The sequence below is a fragment of the Pseudophryne corroboree genome, chromosome 2 (genome assembly GCF_028390025.1).
Source record: "Pseudophryne corroboree isolate aPseCor3 chromosome 2, aPseCor3.hap2, whole genome shotgun sequence".
NCBI lineage: Eukaryota > Metazoa > Chordata > Amphibia > Anura > Myobatrachidae > Pseudophryne > Pseudophryne corroboree.
The window spans coordinates 169,013,273-169,031,045 of NC_086445.1; the positions used below are offsets into that span (position 1 = coordinate 169,013,273).

Below are 17,773 nucleotides of genomic sequence, written 5' to 3' on the forward strand. Positions count from 1 at the left end.
GTTCGCACTGCGACTGCGCCAAGTAAATCTGCTATGAAGTTAGGTATTTTACTCACGGCTTTTTCTTTGTTCAGGCGATCGTAGTGTGATTGACAGGAAGTGGGTGTTTCTGGGCGGAAACAGGCCGTTTCATGGGTGTGTGGGAAAAAACGCTACCGTTTCTGGGAAAAACGCGGGAGTGACTGGAGAAACGACGGGAGTGTCTGGGCGAACGCTTGGTGTGTTTGTGACGTCAAACCAGGAACGACAAGCACTGAACTGATCGCAGATGCCGAGTAAGGTTGAAGTTACTCAGAAACTGCTAAGAGGTGTGTAATCGCAATTTTGAGAATCTTTCGTTCGCAATTTTACTATGCTAAGATTCACTCCCAGTAGGCGGCAGCTTAGCGTGTGCAATGCTGCTAAAAGCAGCTTGCGAGCGAACAACTCGGAATGACCCCCCGTGTTTGTATTAATGCAGCCCTAAATTGGGTTAAATTCGTGAGTGGAAGAGCCCACACACTAGTTAACAATTCTAATAATTTGCCACTATTATGGATAAGTAAATTGTGACGAATAAGGGTTCAAGAAGTAGTAGGATTAAGTATAAGTGGTGATACTGCTGTTGGTGTTGTTTCTATAGGGAAGGGAGTATTCCTACTTCACTGGGTATTCCCTAGCAGTCGCCTGTCTAGGTACTGACCCAGCCCACCTCCGTTTAGCTTCCAAGATCGGACGAGATTGGGCGTGAACGTAGGGGTATGGTCGTAGAAAGATTTGACCCTATACCACCAATGAGAGTGCACCGAAACGGAAGGATTGGTTCCTCCTCAGAAAAAGAAAAATAGGACTAGGTTGAGAAGAAGAATGACCGCAGTTGGGTAGGTGTGAATCTGCTGTCCACGTTAGACTGAAGGGACACGTCCCCTGAGGGGACACGCTCTCCAGAATCGTGGATGAGAGTTCACAGAAGGAAGAAAGGCAAGAAGATAATTACAGGGTGGAGGAGATGTTGAAATAAACAATTGATTTAATTACAATGGGTCCCTTTCGGTCACCTAAGTTGTTTCAATACTGATGGATCCTAGTAACTGTGACGGATGTCCAGGCAAGTACCAAGAATGAATGAAAAAAATGATGAAAAAATTATATGAAAAAAATATGTAATAATAATAACAACCATAAAAATAATAATAATGAATTCTTGTAATTCGTGCCAATTCACTAAGTATGGTATAGCGTTACTTGTGCATAACAGACCCTAGTAGTATTTTACAACCAATGAACTTGTATAGTACACCAAAAAACCTTAGATGTCACTTGTGACAGTGGCAAAGAATTTTACTGTCAAAAACAGTTGTTGCTTTTTTGACATGAGATAATGTGTGAGACAGATGGATTGTCACCTATAAAGTTATCACTTAGGTGACGTGCCCTCAGAGAAACCAAAAACGTAATACACACAGTTTGAACCTGCCTAGGGCAGACTAGATGCGGGATCGCACAACACCTGTCCATGTTACATTGAATATAAAGAAATAATATTTCACAAACAAACAAACAAAGAATTAAGCAGATATGCTGTGCTCATTCACTGGGAACATCAGCGATATAAATAGCAGGAATATTTTCTGAAACACACATTATTTAGCTAGAGCGTGAAGGCTTAATCAGATAAAGCAGATAAGTGTTAAGTGTCACCTCTTCAACCAGTAGGCAGGCGGGGTGCTCGCAGGAAATGCGGGGCCACATATTACCCACCCCTATCACAAGGTTGTATCACAATGTACCCACATGAGAGAGTACACACATGTGAAATACAGCCTAGCTGGAGGTACCAGCAATGTTAGTGACAGAGATTGTTCCAGAGGCACAGAAATATTCAGCTAAAGCATACAAACTAAATCAAAAAGGCATTAAATATCACCCATTCAAAATGTCAGACAGGCAAGGTGCCCACAAGGAAAACGCGTTTCACCCGGTCACGGGCTTGTTCACTTCCATTCTGAGCAGCCTGAGGAACCCGCTCATCTGGGAGCTCAATAGAAGTAGACTTGCGTTTGTCTTGCACATGTTTCATCTTTACCGGGTGTATGGTGGTAGTGGCGCGGCAAGAACTTTAGAATGCATAGGCGTATTCAGTGGGGGCACCAAGGTACATGCCCCCCCTGTCATTTAGGAAAAAGGAGAGTTATGGTAGACTTACCCTTGTTAATTCTCTTTTTTCAAAATTCATACGGTTCACAGGGAACACTGGGGTTGTAAGTGGTGAATGAGTCAGGCACCAAACAGTTAACGATTTCAGGGTATCCCAGAATGCATGGCTCCTCTCCCCTATAACCCTGCCTCCATGCTCAGACATTTAGTTTTGTTAACCAGCTCAAAGCAGGAAGCGGAAAGGAGAGAAGAAAGATGTTAGGCATATAAGAACACATTCTCACAGACAGGAGAATGGAACCAGAAGCCAATGCCGCAAAAATCCAGATAGGCCAGGTGCGTCAGGGTGGGCACCTTGTGGACCCTATGAAATTTGAAGAAAGAGAGTAAACAAGGGTAAGTCTACCATAACTCTCCTTTTCTTCATCAGGGTTCATTGGTTCCTGAGAGGATATAGGAAACCGGCACCCAAAGGAAGCATCTGGGATGCAATTGGATCAAAGGCATAAAACCTGAGAAACGTGTGGACTGAAGACCAAGTAGCCGCCTTGCACAAATGTTCATCGAACGCACCACGGCGTGCCGCCCATGAGGGTCCTACAGACCGAGTAGAATGGGACAAATTTAAAGCTGGTATTGAAAGGTAAGCTTGAATGTAAGCATGTGCAATGACCATTCTAATCCATCTGACCAGAGTCTGCTTATAAGCAGGCTAGCCATGCTTGTGAAATCCAAAAAGAATGAACAGAGCATCAGATCATCTGATGGAGCTAGTACGGTCTACAGATATAGGTAGCACGGACCGCATCTAAAGAGCGTTCTTTAGTAGATAAATCTGGTGAGTCAAATGCTGGAACCACAATCTCCTGATTAATGTGGAATGAAGAAACCACTTTAGGGAAGTAACCTGGCCTAGTCTGGAAAACTGCTCTGTCTTGATGAAAAATCAGGAAGGGGGGACGACAGGAGAGGGCTCCTAAGTTCAACACCCTTAATGCCGAAGCAATAGTGAGTAAAAATAGCACTTTAGCTGTCAGCCATTTCAGATCTGTTGACTGCAAAGGTTCAAAGGGAGACTCTTTAACAGCGTTTAATACAACAGACAGATCCCATGGAGCCACTGGATGGACATAAGGAACGTCTGTACATCAGGTAGAGAGGCAATCTTGCATTGGAACCAAACAGACAATGAAAAAATGTGCACTTTGAGAGATGCAAGAATTCTTGAGGTTCGAAAGACCATTGCATCATAACGCTTGGCAGCGCACCATGTAAGTATGCCAAACTCTATAATAGATGTGTGCTGAGGCCAATTTATGGGCCTGAGGCATAGTTTGAACCACAGCCTTCGAAAATACTTTAGGGGGTAATTCAGACCTGATCGCTCCTCTGTGAATTTGCAGAGGTTTGCGATCAGATAGTCACCACCCAGACAGAGTGAAAACCCGCCCCGTACAAGTCTGCGTACGTCTTGTGAAAATCCATTTGCAACTCACTCACCATCTAATGATTTTTCCAGTCTGTGTAGTCTGTGCGTTGCCCAGGACCTACAGTGCGATAGAATCAAGCTGATCAGGGCCGGAGCTGACGTCACACACTCTCCCTGAAAACGCTTGGCCATGCCTGTGCTTTTCCTGACACTCCAAGAAAACAGGCAGTTACCACCCCCTGCCAATCAACTTGTGTACGCCTAGCGATCAAAAAAGTTGCTGGATTTTTTTCTCAGTTTGGCCTCACACGTGCGCACTAGAATCTGTATGCATGCGCAGTTGATCGCTAATCGCCCGCCTTGCGAATTCGCACAACAGCGATCAAGTCTGAATTGGGCCCTTAGTCTTTAGAATTGATGATTTAAGAGACACGCCGTCAAAAACATGGCCTCTGAGATAAAAGGTCCTGTCATTGAGGAAGTTGAAGCGGTTGCCCCCCTGAGAGGCCCTGGAGATTGGAGAACCAATGCCATCTGGGCCACGCCGGGGTCACCAGAAAGAGGTTTCCTCCTTCTTGTTTGAACTTCCAAAGGATCCAAAGTAGCAGGGCAACCGGAGGGAAGATGTATAGTAGACGAAAAGGCCACTGAGCCGACAAGGCATCTATGAATGCTGCCTGAGGATCCCTGGTGCAGGATCTGAATAACGGAACTTTGTGGTTGTGGAGTGAGGCAATTAGATCCACATCTGGAAGACCCCATCTGTCCACCAGGAGTTGGAAGACCTCTTGCATCTGTCATCAGCAGTACCCAGTTGGGGACCCAGAAGGGGCGTCCCCTATTCAGATGCTGGTTTTGGAGCCACCAGGTCAATGACAGACAAACCTCTTGAGTCAGAGTTATCATCTGTGATCTAATGTGATGAGGTTGGCCGTTCCATCTGGAAAGAATCAGTCTTTGCAGAGGGCGGGAGTGAAACTGTGCGATCCATCAGTCCGAGAACGGTGACGGAAGTGGTGTATTTTGCTCCGCTGTTTCAAGACTTTGTCCAGTGATAGGTACATTCATTGACTGGAAGAGTCCAGAAGTGCTCCTAGATGTACCATCCTTTGTCATGGAGCAAGGGAGGATTTCTTATAATTGATTAACCATCCATGACCTTGCAGGAAGGCTGTAGTCAGTCGAAGATGGCTGAAGATAACGTTGTGTGAGATCGCCAGTAGCAGCAGAACATCTAGGTATGGGAGAATCTGAATACCTTGGCAATGTAGGTGTGCCGCTATGACAGCCAGGACTCTGATAAAAATTCTGGATGCTGTAGCTAGACCAAACGGCAGTGCCTGGAACTGTAAGTGTTGGTTGCCAATAGCAAACCGCAGGAATTACTGATGCGAATGAGCAATAGGAATATGCAGATACGCATCCTGTATATCCAGGGAAACCATGAAATCCCCAGGTTCCATAGCTAGAACTATAGATCGCAATGTTTCCTTGCAAAACTTGGGAACTTTCACAAACCTGTTTAAATTTGAGATTGAGAATAGGCCGGTGTGACCCACTGAGGTTTGGGACAAGGAACAGGGCCTAATAGTAGCCTCTGCCCCTTTGGGACTGAGAAACCAGCACTATCACTCCTGAGTGCAGAAGTGAACTGACTACATTTTGCAGAATATGAGCCTTTGTCTGGAATGATGGTAGGCCCATGGTGAAAAACTGTTGAGGGGGGGCGTTCCTTGAATGAGACGGCGTACCCATGAGACAACTTCTTGCACCCAAGCGTCTGAAGTGGTTGTGGTCCAAATCTTTACAAAGTGCAGAAGTCGGCCTCCCACCCTGAGATCCCCCAGGTGGAGGCCTGCCATGTCAGACTGCAGGTTTGTCAGGCTTTGCTGCAGGTTGACGAGCTGCCCAGGATTACTTGACTTAGAGGGCTTTGCAGCTCGTGTTTGCCTAGGAAATGTTTGTCTTTTCGCTTTTCCCTGTGGACGAAAGTGATAATGTCAAATATTATCTTTAAACATAAAGCTATACACTGTTACCGTGGAGCCGCTATGGCCGCTAGACCACGTGCATGTGCTACGCACGTTGCACGCTATTTGCGTACAGAGTCCCGCACGTGGTACGCACTTGGCGTACACACGCTGCGCTGAGTGTACGGAATACACACAGCGGGCGCACACACAGTCGATAACCTTTAAACCTTGTTAATAAAACACAGTAAGAATATGCTTATACTTTAAACCTTAACAGCAAAGCACTGCAACGATGTTAATACCTTTAAACCTTAAGTATCGCTGGTGATACAAAGTATCCGCAGTGCATACACCTTAACAATGCTTATACACTTTAAACAGGTTAAACCACTTTAACAGCCTATGCAGGAAAGTGAAAACACAACACTGATTTGTATTTGAAACCACAGGATTCTAAGGCCTCCGTGGATTGATTCCAATAAAAGGTAAAAACAGTACAGTTTATACACTACAGGCTAACAAGTAAATCTAAACAGAATAATGGAGAATGATGGCTACAGAGAAATATACATACGTGAGAATATTTCGCAGGCGCAACCTGAATTCAGTCCTCAGCTATCAGGGAGAAAGCCTTCAGAGTCTTGTGTGTCCAAGCTTGCTGCAAGCTCTATTTGTTCACTTCATCCAAAACAATACAATGGTCACTGTAATCCCTTTGTCTATTGGACACAGAGATGTTCATTTACATTACAGGAGAGGTCATACGTGGATTTGAAAAGGTGGGCTGTGTCTCTCCCCAACTGCTGTAGTGGGTGGTATCCTCTGGATTCCCCCCCCCCCCCCCCCCCGCATACACAATACACAGTAAACACAGTCAATGTTCATAGTCTACTTTTGTACATAACTATACGCAGGAGCGAGCGATCCTTTCCTGACTAACATCGGAATGTTACCCTTAAAATACCCTACACCTGGATACTAGACACCACCTTTCAACCTTTATCTGACCCTTCCTATCATGCAAAGAGGAATCTCTCTGTCCAGGAACTGTTTAAACTAAACATACTCGCTGACATGGTCTAGGGGAATATTAACTACAAAATGCACTATATGGGTTAAATATGCTACGATCGAGTCGCACGCTACACGCTCACAAACTCCGCCGTAAATACACATCTTATGCGCACGAGACGCTGGTGCGTCCCCTACGCAATCTGCGGGGATGTGTACGCACAGGGGAGTGGGTGCACGAGCAGCGGGCATGTGCATGGGGTTAGTGCAAGGCATATGCATCATGATATTTTTCGACTTTGACAAAAGGCACGAAAAGTAGCACTTTTGACTCGCTGAACAGGATTAGTCGCGGGTAAAAAGGCTGTTTTGGCCGCAGCCAAAGATGTCCCAATTTGATTTAGTTCTTCCCCAAAAAGGATATCACCTGTAATTCCAATGTTTTCTTGGAATCCAAATCAACCTTCCAAGAACATAGCCAAAGACTATGTCAACCAGCACAAAAATAGCAGACACCTTTGCTGCTAAAACACCAGACTTAGATAATACTTCTTCAATGTAAGAAGAGGCAGCATTGATATGAGCTAGATACTGTACAGTCTGCATTCATTTGACATATCTAAAGGCAGTTCCTCTCCAGTTGTCTGCACCCATGCTTCAGTGGCCCTTGCAACACAGGAAGCTGCCAAAGTGGGTTTATGTATAGCCCCTGTGAGAGAATAATTAGATTTAAGACAGTTTTCTATACGTATATTCCTTCAGCGAGGAGACAGTGGTCACAGGTAGAGTGGACGACACCATGAGACGTGTGACATAAGAGTCCACAGGAGGTGGAGTTTCTCGCCATGTACAGATAGCTGCTGGAAGAGGATAGCGAGCTAATGCACACTTAGACAAAGGGAATGTTTTGCCCGGAGTGTTGCAGAGTTCTTGCCTAATTTCCATTAAATGATCAGAATGGGGAAAGTCTGTTTTAATTACCTTTTGCTTTTTAAACAAATCAGTTTTCTTAGCAACAGGTGTGGGTTTTTCCTCATCAGAGAGTTGAAAAATATGTTTAATAGCTTCAACTAGAGCAGGGACATCTACGAGAATTGGAGCGTCCTCCTCTGCTGCACAGCAGTCTGTTTCAGAGAGAGCTGTATGCTCACCTTCCTCCTCAGATGACACGTCTAAGAGGACTGTGGATTGGGAGGATGAAGTAGCCTGCTTAGAGGAACCAGTGGCGTGTTTATACCCTGTCAGAGCCACTTGTCTAGTCTGAGTGTGTGTTAGCTGTTGCATCTGATTAGGTGGTGGTGCCACAGGGGGGCCAATTGTGGGCGTAAGGCGGTCTACCAGAGTACCCATCAGTTCAGAAAAGACTGCCCAGGGAGGATCCTGCATTGAAGCAGGAAGTGTGTACTGACTGGGAGGCGTATAACAATTAGCACAGAGCCATCCTATATAACATCCTCCGCAGGTAACTCTGCTGAGCAAACTACATGAAAGTAATCATAGGGATTCTGCTTGCTTGCGTCCTTTTTTGTTAGACATGACAGTAAAACAAAGTGGATGAGCCCTGTACACTGAATACAATGAAATAGAAGTGCAGAGCGTGGTATGTAACTGAACTCAGCTATATATGTGCTGTGAGAAACAGCCCTAGAAGCACCTGTGCCCGGGAAGCAGTCAGGATCCCGGCTGTCGGTATCCCGGCGGTCAGAATACCGACGCTGGAATACCGACCATATTCTGAATGTCGACACCGGCATCCAGAATGGGTATACCATCCCGGCGCTGGGATACCGACAGCCGGAATCCCGAACTAGGAGAGACTGCGCCACAAGGCAGGTAAGCTGTGAAGGGGGGGGGGGGGTTAGTTTAGGCTGCGCAAGGGAGGGTTGGAGATAGGCTGCATCCCAGGGGGCTAGGCTGCGGGGCCGGGGAGTTTTAGGTTTAGTCAGTGGGGTGAGGGGGTTAAGTTTAGGCACCTACTGGGGGAGGTTAGGGTTAGGCACCAAGGGGTGTGAGGTTAGGTTAGGCTTCGGGGAGGGAGGGTTAGTTTTAGGGAGAGGGGAGAACACCCCTTACTCATCCCGCGCAAATCAGGATCCCGGCATTGGTATTTCAAGCGACGGGATACAATGCACCGGTAACTCATACTGCACCCCTGTGCCCAGGGTACAGAAATAAGAGATAGGAATATGTGATACACTGAAAGTGCAAACAGACAGCTGAACTACTGTAGCACAGTCACATACAGTACAATGCAGAGAATATACAATATTACTGCTACAGTATGTACACTTGAATCAACTACTCAGTTTGTTTTGAAGCAGGTAGGATATAAGTGAATGTAAAAACTTGGCGTGCTGCAGACGTTTTTACAAGGAGACTGAGACCAGTGTTCCCGGAGACCTGCTTGTGGCCTATACTATAAGACGGACGCCCAGGTCTCTGAGGGAAGCAGGGAGAATGAGGCAGCTCAAGGGCGGGAAATCAGCAGTAGTTTGGATTCCAGAGCTGGGGGGAGGGGCTACAGGTTAAGGCTGGCTCCCCTATGCTGGTCTTCCACCCCAGGTACTAAGCGGGCCTTACTGAATAGGTGTTTTAACACCTAGACCTGTGCCCTGTAATGCCCTGGTGGCGCCACGGTCCGTCTCCCCAGAGGCACAGCGGACCGCGAATTAGGCGCAGGTCCTGGAGAGGGGACCTTCTTACCTGGCCCCCATTGCCGTAAACGCAGTCCTGGTGTGCCCACAGCAAGCTGTGCTAGTCACAGTGTGCGTCTCCTGCCGCAAGTTGCAGTCTGAGGCTCTGGCCAAGCGGGAGTTTCAGTGCCAGCGGGGGGTGATGGAGCTGAAGTCACACTGGCTTACAGTGCTGACAGCCCAGAAAAAAAAATCTCACAAAAATAAAAAAACTTTTGAGCTGCTACAGCATGTAGCAGCCCCGTCACAGTGCACCTTTTTTCTACAGACACCAACTTAAAACTGAATGCCTGAGCATGGGCGCGGGGTTATACGTGAGAGGAACCATGCATTCTGGGATATCCTGAAAGCTTTAACTGTTTGGTGCCTGACTCTCATTCACCACCTACAACCCCGATGTTTCCTCGGGAACCTATGAACCTCGATGAAGAAATTTTTATTTTATTGAAGTGCAACAGTGTGCAAGTCAGTGTTGTGGGATGCAGTGGTCTAAGGAAACTAATACCGTTTGGCCGTTGCTGCCATGATCCTGACTGAAGAGCTGTCGACTCAGGCGGGTAGCAACCATCCTGCAGCTTCTGGTGGGTTGCTCAGGGTCTTCACAAGTGGCGGAGCCTTTTAGAGCCCTGAGCAGCCATCCATGGCTGCAAGATGGTAGCCGTTCCCTGAGCGCACTGCACCCCACACCACTAATTGACACCCCCTTACTGGCACGTGCCTTTGCAGACTGTGTTGCTGCACTTATTAAATATTTATTTTTCTAAATGCCAGGGGGTGCCCCATAATTATGTGCCCCATTACCCATGTGTGCCTTTGCCTCCCCCCTATTACTCATGTGTGACTCTGACCCGACACATCACCTGCTGTGTCGCACGACAACATAGATGATTTGATGCGTTGATGATTTTGGGCCTAATCCAAGGTTGATTGCAAATTAACATTTTCCTCTAATCAGCAAAACCATGTGCACCAAGGGGGGGGCAGATATAACATGTGCAGAGAGTTAGATTTGTGTGGGTTATTGTTTTTATGCAGGGTAAATACTGCCTGCTTTATTTTTACACTGCAATTTAGATTTCAGTTTGAACACACCCCACCCAAATCTAACTCTCTCTGCACATGTTATATCTGCCTAACATGCAGTTAATATTCTTCACAGCCTAGGTTACTCAGATCAGTGGTTCTCAACCTCGGTCCTCAAGTACCCCCAACAGTTCATGTTTTCCAGGTCACCTAGCAGTTGAACAGGTGTATTCGTTACTCACTGACACATTATAAAAGACCCACAGGTGGAGCAAACTATTTCACTTGCAATCCTGTGAGGAGACCTGGAAAACATGAACTGTTGGGGTTACTTGAGGACCGAGGTTGAGAACTACTGACTCAGATGATCTCAAGGAACATTTCAGTGAAAACCCAATCAAAATTGGTTCAGCACACAGGTTCTCAAACTCGTTCCTCAGGACCCCACACAGTACATGTTTTGCAGGTAACCCAGCAGGTGCACAGGTGTATTAATTGCTCACTGACACATTTTAAAAGGCCCACAGGTGCAGCTAATTATTTCACTTGCGATTCTGTGAGGAGACCTGCAAAACATGCACTGTGTGGGGCCCTAAGGACCGAGTTTGAGAACCTATGGTTCAGTAGATCTCGAGTGTATCGCAGACATACATACAAACAAACTATTTGTTGTAGGTAGATATTTAGAGAGATAGATAGATAGATAGATAGATAGATAGATAGATAGATAGATAGATAGATAGATAGATAGACAGACAGACAGACATACCTCCCAACATGACCCTCTCCAGTAGGGACAGAATGTTCTACTCCTGGACTTTTCTCTTAATTTATGATTGTCATCACCTGTGCTGAAACACCATTATTATCCATTAACCTATTCAACACAGCCTCTGGCAATCAAGTGGACAGGGGTCAGCATTGACACTCTGACTGGTCTGCAGCTACGCAGCCCCATTGTGCATTTTAACACATCATAGTCAGAATTAACTTTTTTAGCAATTTGTGGAATCGGACCAGACAGGCTGACCTTTGCTCCACACACGCATCAATGAGCCTTGAGGGTTCATGACCCTGTCTCTGGTTTAGCAGTTGACCTTTCTTGGACCACTTTTGGTGGGTACCAATAACAGCATACTGGGAACACCCCATAAGACCTCCCGTTTTGGTGTTGAAAGAGATTCATAGACGATGTGTTTTTTATATAGTCTGGGAGTATGGAAGAACTTAACTCATTAACCACAAATAATAACCATCTCAACTGAAGTTTACGTCAAATATAAGTAAGTGCTACGACGCTGCCATCTATGATGTTCTGGAGTGCAGTACCTTTGGGCGGCCAGGGGTGCTGCTGTTATGTCTCTCACCTGCAGTACCTCTGAGCAGCCAGGGCTGCAGCTGCTATGTCTCTCACTTGCAGTACCTCTGAGCAGCAAGGGCTGCTGCTATTGGAAGAGCAGTCCCAGCTGGGGTAATCAGGTGGAACATGCTCTCTCCTGATTACCTTTTCCAGCTGCAGCACATTGTGTGTATTTGTGTGTGCTCTAGTGATTGGCCCTGACCTATGTTAAGTATGAGCTAGCTTCAGAGCCAGATTAAGGTCCACATGGGCCTGGAGCTGAAATGTAGGAAGGGCCTATTGTGTACTACCATAGGGGGTGTGACAGCACTGTGGGGGACATAGGTACTGCATACCGTCAACCACCTAAAAAACTAATATATATATATATATATATATATATATATGCAAAACACTCACTTCTCCAGCGATGCAGAAAAAGTAGACAAGCCAGCACTCACGTGTAGATGAAAGAAAAGCAGTATTTATTCCTTAACCAAACGGCATGGTGAAGTACAGCAAATACAGCAAACACAGCCTGACAGCTGTTTCAACCGACTGGTCTTCCTCAGAGGAGACATGGTGACACACACTAGGGTCCTGGGGGGTAGGACATGGTGACACACACTATGGTCCTGGGGGGTAGGACATGGTGACACACACTGGGCGGGATTCAAATGTTTTATTGCCCCCGATCTCCCATCTAAAGTGACGGGAGATAGCAGGGCGATATTCTAATAACCCCCGTTATTGCGCTGATCGCGACCATAAGAGACAGGCTTAGCTGCGTAAAGCAGCAAATCCCGACTAAAAACATGGGAGCGATCGTGAAAAGTCCCGTTTGGGCGTCCAAACGGGTCACTTTTCGTGCATTTCAGCTGATATCGCACCCATCGGCAGCAACATTTGAATACTGCCGATGGGCGCGAAGGGGGCGGGAGGGGTTCACAGAAGATTTGAATCTCGCCCACTGAGTCTGGGGAAAGGGGACATGGTAACACACAGAGGGAATAGGGACATACTTACACTAGGGTTGTGGGTAACTTGATGGTATACACACATGCAAGTGCAAACAGAGAGTGGAGGTGGGATCCAGCAGTGACGGATTGCCCTGCCTGTGTTCCAACCCCCCCCCCCCCCCCCCCCCCATTTTACCCAGCAACAGAACCACTAAAGAAAATGCAGGGGGGGGGGGGGAAATGCAGGAGTGGGGGGGGAGGGGTGTTATTGAAGCGCGGTGGGAATGCTATCCCGGGACCGAGCCTGGCATTACAAGTGGTGGATGTGTTATAAAATGTATGTTTCATTGTGTCTTTTAACCTGGTAACACTATGATTAAATATTGGTACGTTGAAAGCATCTCTGCTTCTATGAACGCTTATTACTTTTGCCTTGAGCTCCACACCTACACTGTTGCGCTATATATATATATATATATATATATGCATACTGTACCTGCCTTGTACAGAAGCACTGATCAGCAGCAGTCCGCAGGTGGATACAGCCGACAGCTCTGATCTGCAGGCAGCGGCACCGAGTAGCAGTCAGCTACAGGCCACCCAGCTGGCCAGTGCAACCTTCGTGAAGCTCATCATCTTTTGTTTTGGTGCTTATGGGTACCCTAGGTGACATAAGGTGCCGAGGAGGCAACGCCGCACGAGACATGCGGGCATGACGCAGCGCAGTGACGGCTAGTAATGCCTTCCACTGCAGCATGAAATGTCTGGTGTGCAGCGCGCACAGTGTTTGAACTGCTGCCGGAGGAAGGGGTGTTGGAGTGGGCAGCGGCAGCTGGGCTTTCAGCGAGCGGGACTTCACATGGCCGCTGAAAGGCAGACATGCTGTGTAGCAGGAAAACAACATTTTCCTGTCTACACCAGCAGAACTGTGGGCCTATTTTAATGGAGGGGCCTGGAGCTGCAGCTCCACCCGCCCCATTATTAATCCAGCTCTAGCTAGCTCTGAGAGTCAGGGCCAGCTATAGTTTTGTTCCAGCTTGTGTTAACTTATGTTGTTCCTAGTCTGTTCCTAGCCAGTTTATTTGTCACAGTTTTGGAGTCCTTGTTTGCTTGGTCCTGTGCTGGAATCCCTGCCGTAGCCGAAGTCTTGAACCTTGCCTGCACCTAATTTCAGTGACTGTTTTCCTTGCCATCCATATGTTCAGGTGAAGTTAACCTGATCCTGTATGCCTATGTCCTGTTTCTTCAGTTATCCTGTATGCCTTATTTGGAATTATGCTTCAATACAGTTTTATTTTAAACCATCATCACCTGTCATCTGTGCAACTCCTGTATTTATCCGTGTAACTATCATCCTATCATCAGTAGCCTGCAACTCCAGCATTAACCCATTAAACACCGTAACATTATAGCTGGCCAGAAACAGACTTGCTGGAGTTTAAAAGAACATGGATTCTGTTTCTGTCAGTCCTGCTAAGGATCTGATAAGGGAGATTCTGATCTTGACTGAAAGACTCTTTAAAATATCCCTGCGAGGTGGAACTCAGAAGCTAGTCCTAGCCCCAGAAGCGGTATCCGATGTTCAAAGTCCAGGAGCGGCATCCGATGTTCTAAATCCAGGAGCGGCGTCCGATGTTCTGATTCCAGGAGCGGCGTCCGATGTTTTGGCCACAGGAGCCGTGTCCGATGTTCTGGCCGCAGGAGCCGCGTCCGATGTTTTGGCCACAGGAGCCGTGTCCAATGTTCTGGCCGCAGGAGCCATGTCCGATGTTCTGGCCGCAGGAGCCGAGTCCGATGTTCTGGCCGCAGGAGTGGTTCCCAATATTGTGGCTGCAGGAGCTGCATCCGATGTTCTGATTCCAGGAGCAGCATCTGATGTTCTGATTCCAGGAGCGGCGTCTGATGTTCTGACCGCAGGAGCGGTTTCCAATATTCTGATTGCAGGAGCCGCATCTGATGTTCTGATTGCAAGTGCCGCATCCGATGTTCTGATTGCAGGAGGCGCATCCGATGTTCTGATTGCAGGTGCCGCATCCGATGTTCTGATTGCAGGAGGCAACCAGGAATGTCCAATGTTCTGGCATTCCAGCAACCAGGAACTACATGGAAACACTGGACAGAGAGGGCACAGAATAGCCAGAAGCCACTACAGACCAGACCACGGACATGGGGAAGAAGGGGGAAGAGAGACGACCCATGAACACAAGCCACCAAAGGATGGAGAACGACAAGACCTCCACCCCAGCAGCTGGGCGAGTGTGCGACAAGCAGGGCCGTAACTAGGTGTGTGCCGGTGGTGCCTTGCCTGCAGCGCACATGCAATGAGGGCGCAGAACAGCTGGCAGCAGGCCAAGTCAGAGAAGGTGCCCGGCCACTACCGCAGAGGTGTGAAAGGGAAGCTGCGGCAGGCAGCGGAAATTGGACGCTGCCTGCTTAAATAAGGGTAGGCTGCTGGGGGAGGACACAGAGCAGGGAGAGGACAGAAGCTCCTTCTACTTCACTCTGTGTACTTTCTGCTGCTGCTGCCACCGCCATACTGTCCCTCCTCCTCCGGCACCCCCTGGACACTGTTCTGCAGCCTCCGATGTCTGACCTGGGTGGGGGAAATAAATGCAACGCCGGCCTGGAGTCGGACCCCGTTATCAGAAATTCATCCAGAACACGTTTGTCGGAGCAGTTCCTGTCTGACCCACAGGTGCGCACGGTGCTGGGTAACTGCCTGCCGTTGTGTAAAAAAAGGGGGACTGCCTGCCATTATGTGTAAAAAAAAGGGGGATTGCCTGCTGTTATGTGTAAAAAGTGGACTCTGACTGCCGTAATGTGTAAAAATGGGGACTCTGCCTGCCAAATGTATAAAAAAGGGGACTCTGCCTGCCTAATGTATAAAAAAAAGGGGGACTCTGCTGGCTAATGTGTAAAAAGGGGGACTCTGCCTGCTGTAATGTGTAAAAAAGGACTCCTGCTGTAATGTGTTATAAAAAGGGGGACTCTGCCTGCTTAATGTGTAAAAACGGAGACTCTGCCTGCCTAATGTGTGTCTGCTGAAATGTGTAAAAAAAAAATAGGGGGACTCTGCCTGCCATAATGTGTGACAGGGGCTCCACCTGGCGTAATGTGTAAAAGAGGTTCTACCAGGTGTAATGTCTGTAAGTGTTGCTACTGTGCGGCGTAATTTGAATAATGAACACTTCTGTAGTGCGTAATAATGTGAATTGCTATTATTTTTGTGGCCACACCCCTTCCCCATGAAGACACGCCCTATATTTTTTAAACGCACCTATGGCGCACACTGCCCCTTTTCTGAATATAGGGGGGGAGGCAATGCTTTTTCTTGCACACAGCGCTAAAATGTCTAGTTACGGCACTGATAACAAGTATCTACAACTCATACTGAACATCTGCAGACCTGCTGTATTATCAACAGTATAACTTAGTCAGTGTCTTTGTAATATTCTCCTCAAACTTGACTTGTCCAGCAATACAAACTGTACTTTAGCATGTCTCTACATAGGTTTCCTCTGGAAGCGCATATTGGGGGTCATTCAGTGTTCGCTCGCTAGCTACTTATAGCAGCCGTGCAAATGCATAGTCGCCGCCCACGGGGGAGTGTATTTTCGCTTTGCAAGTGTGCAAACGCCTTCGCAGCCGAGCGCAGCAAATACATTTTGTGCAGTTTCTGAGTAGCTTTGGACTTACTCAGCCCTTGCGATCACTTCAGTCTTTTTGGTGCCGGAACTGACGTCAGACAACCGCCCAGCAAACGCCTGGACACGCCTGTGTTTTCCCAAACACTCCCAGAAAACAGTCAGTTGACACCCATAAACGCCCTTTTTCTGTCAATCACCTTGCGTTCGGCTGTGCGAATGGAATCTTCGCTAAACCCATCGCCCAGCACCGATCCTCTTTGTACCCATACGACGCGCCTGCGCATTGCAGTGCATACGCATGCGCAGTTTTGCCATTTTTTTTACCTGATCGCTGTGCTGTGAAAATAGGCAGCGAGCGATCAACTCGGAATGACCCCCATTATTTGATGTGTAACAATACTTCAAAAGTTAAATGTATTTTGAATACAAATACTCAATAACAAAACACAAAAATCAAAATACAAAATAAATACACTCAGAATGGAAGTTCGCAGAAAGTCCTGATATAAAGTGGAGGAATAAATTTACAGGCAAAAATATATGACCTCTCGCTAGTTTTAATTACCTATTCTTAGAATGTCTGGTGTATAGAAAGTATAAAACCAAACCAATTAACTTTATCAATCCACAAAGACCTACCAAAGAATACCTTACCTTTTAGTAGGATACTGCAACCATTACCCAGTAGATCTGAATCGTCAACATCAGAATCATTTCCCGACATAAGTGTTCTGTAAAATAGGATTTTAATTACCTACCAGTAAATCCTTTTCTCGTAGTCCATAAGGAATATTGGGGAGACTTAGTACGATGGGGTATAGACGGGGTCCAAAGGAGCCGGTGGACTTTAAATTTCTTCAGCTGGGTGTGCTAGCTCCTCCCCTCTATGCCCCCTCCACAGGCAGTTATGCAGTAGGTAAAACAGTGCCCGAAGGAGAAAGGACAAACTTGAGAGAATGAACATAACAACAAAGGTTGGTGAGATTTACACACCAGCACACCACTAACATATGGACTACGAGAAAAGGATTTACCTGTAGGTAATTAAAATCCTATTTTCTCTAGCATACATAAGGGATATTGAGGAGACTTAATATGATGGGGACGTCCCAAAGCTTCCAGAATGGGCGAGAATGTGCGGAGACATCTGCAGCACCGCCTGCCCAAACTGGGAATCCTCTTTGGCCAGGGTATCAAACCTGTAGAACTTTACAAAAGTGTTCTTCCCCAACAAGGTAGCAGCTCGGCATAGTTGCAAGGCCGAGACTCCACAGGCAGCCGCCCAACAAGAACCCACCGATCTAGTAGAGTGGGCCTTCAGAGACTTAGGAACAGGTAAGGCTGCCGACACATAGGCCTGTTGGATAGTAAGTCGAAGCCAACGAGCAATGGACTGCTTCGAAGCAGGACAAACCTTTATCTGCGCATCATATAGCACGAACAAGGATTCCGTCTTTCTGATTCGAGACGTTCTCTTGACATAGATCTTCAAGGCTCGCACTGCATCCAATGACTCCGGAGGAGCAGAAGTCCCAGAACTGGACGGAACCACAATAGGCTGAT

The 17,773-nt window shown here is 47.1% G+C and overlaps 1 protein-coding gene and 1 pseudogene across 7 annotated transcripts in view; both read right to left on the minus strand.

Moving 5' to 3' along the window:
• LOC135006019 (uncharacterized) overlaps positions 1 to 17,773 on the minus strand; it is a 425,336-nt gene that overhangs the window by 152,360 nt on the left and 255,203 nt on the right. For 6 of the 7 annotated variants that reach the window (XM_063951982.1, XM_063951984.1, XM_063951983.1 and 3 more), the window contains one exon: positions 16,865 to 16,941. The exons of the other annotated variant lie outside the window; for it this stretch is intronic. In XM_063951982.1, the coding sequence (XP_063808052.1) occupies positions 16,865 to 16,941 (77 nt within the window). The remainder of the gene's footprint in view (positions 1 to 16,864; positions 16,942 to 17,773) is intronic. 7 annotated transcript variants of the gene reach the window in all.
• On the minus strand, positions 634 to 752 carry LOC135052113 (5S ribosomal RNA; annotated as a pseudogene).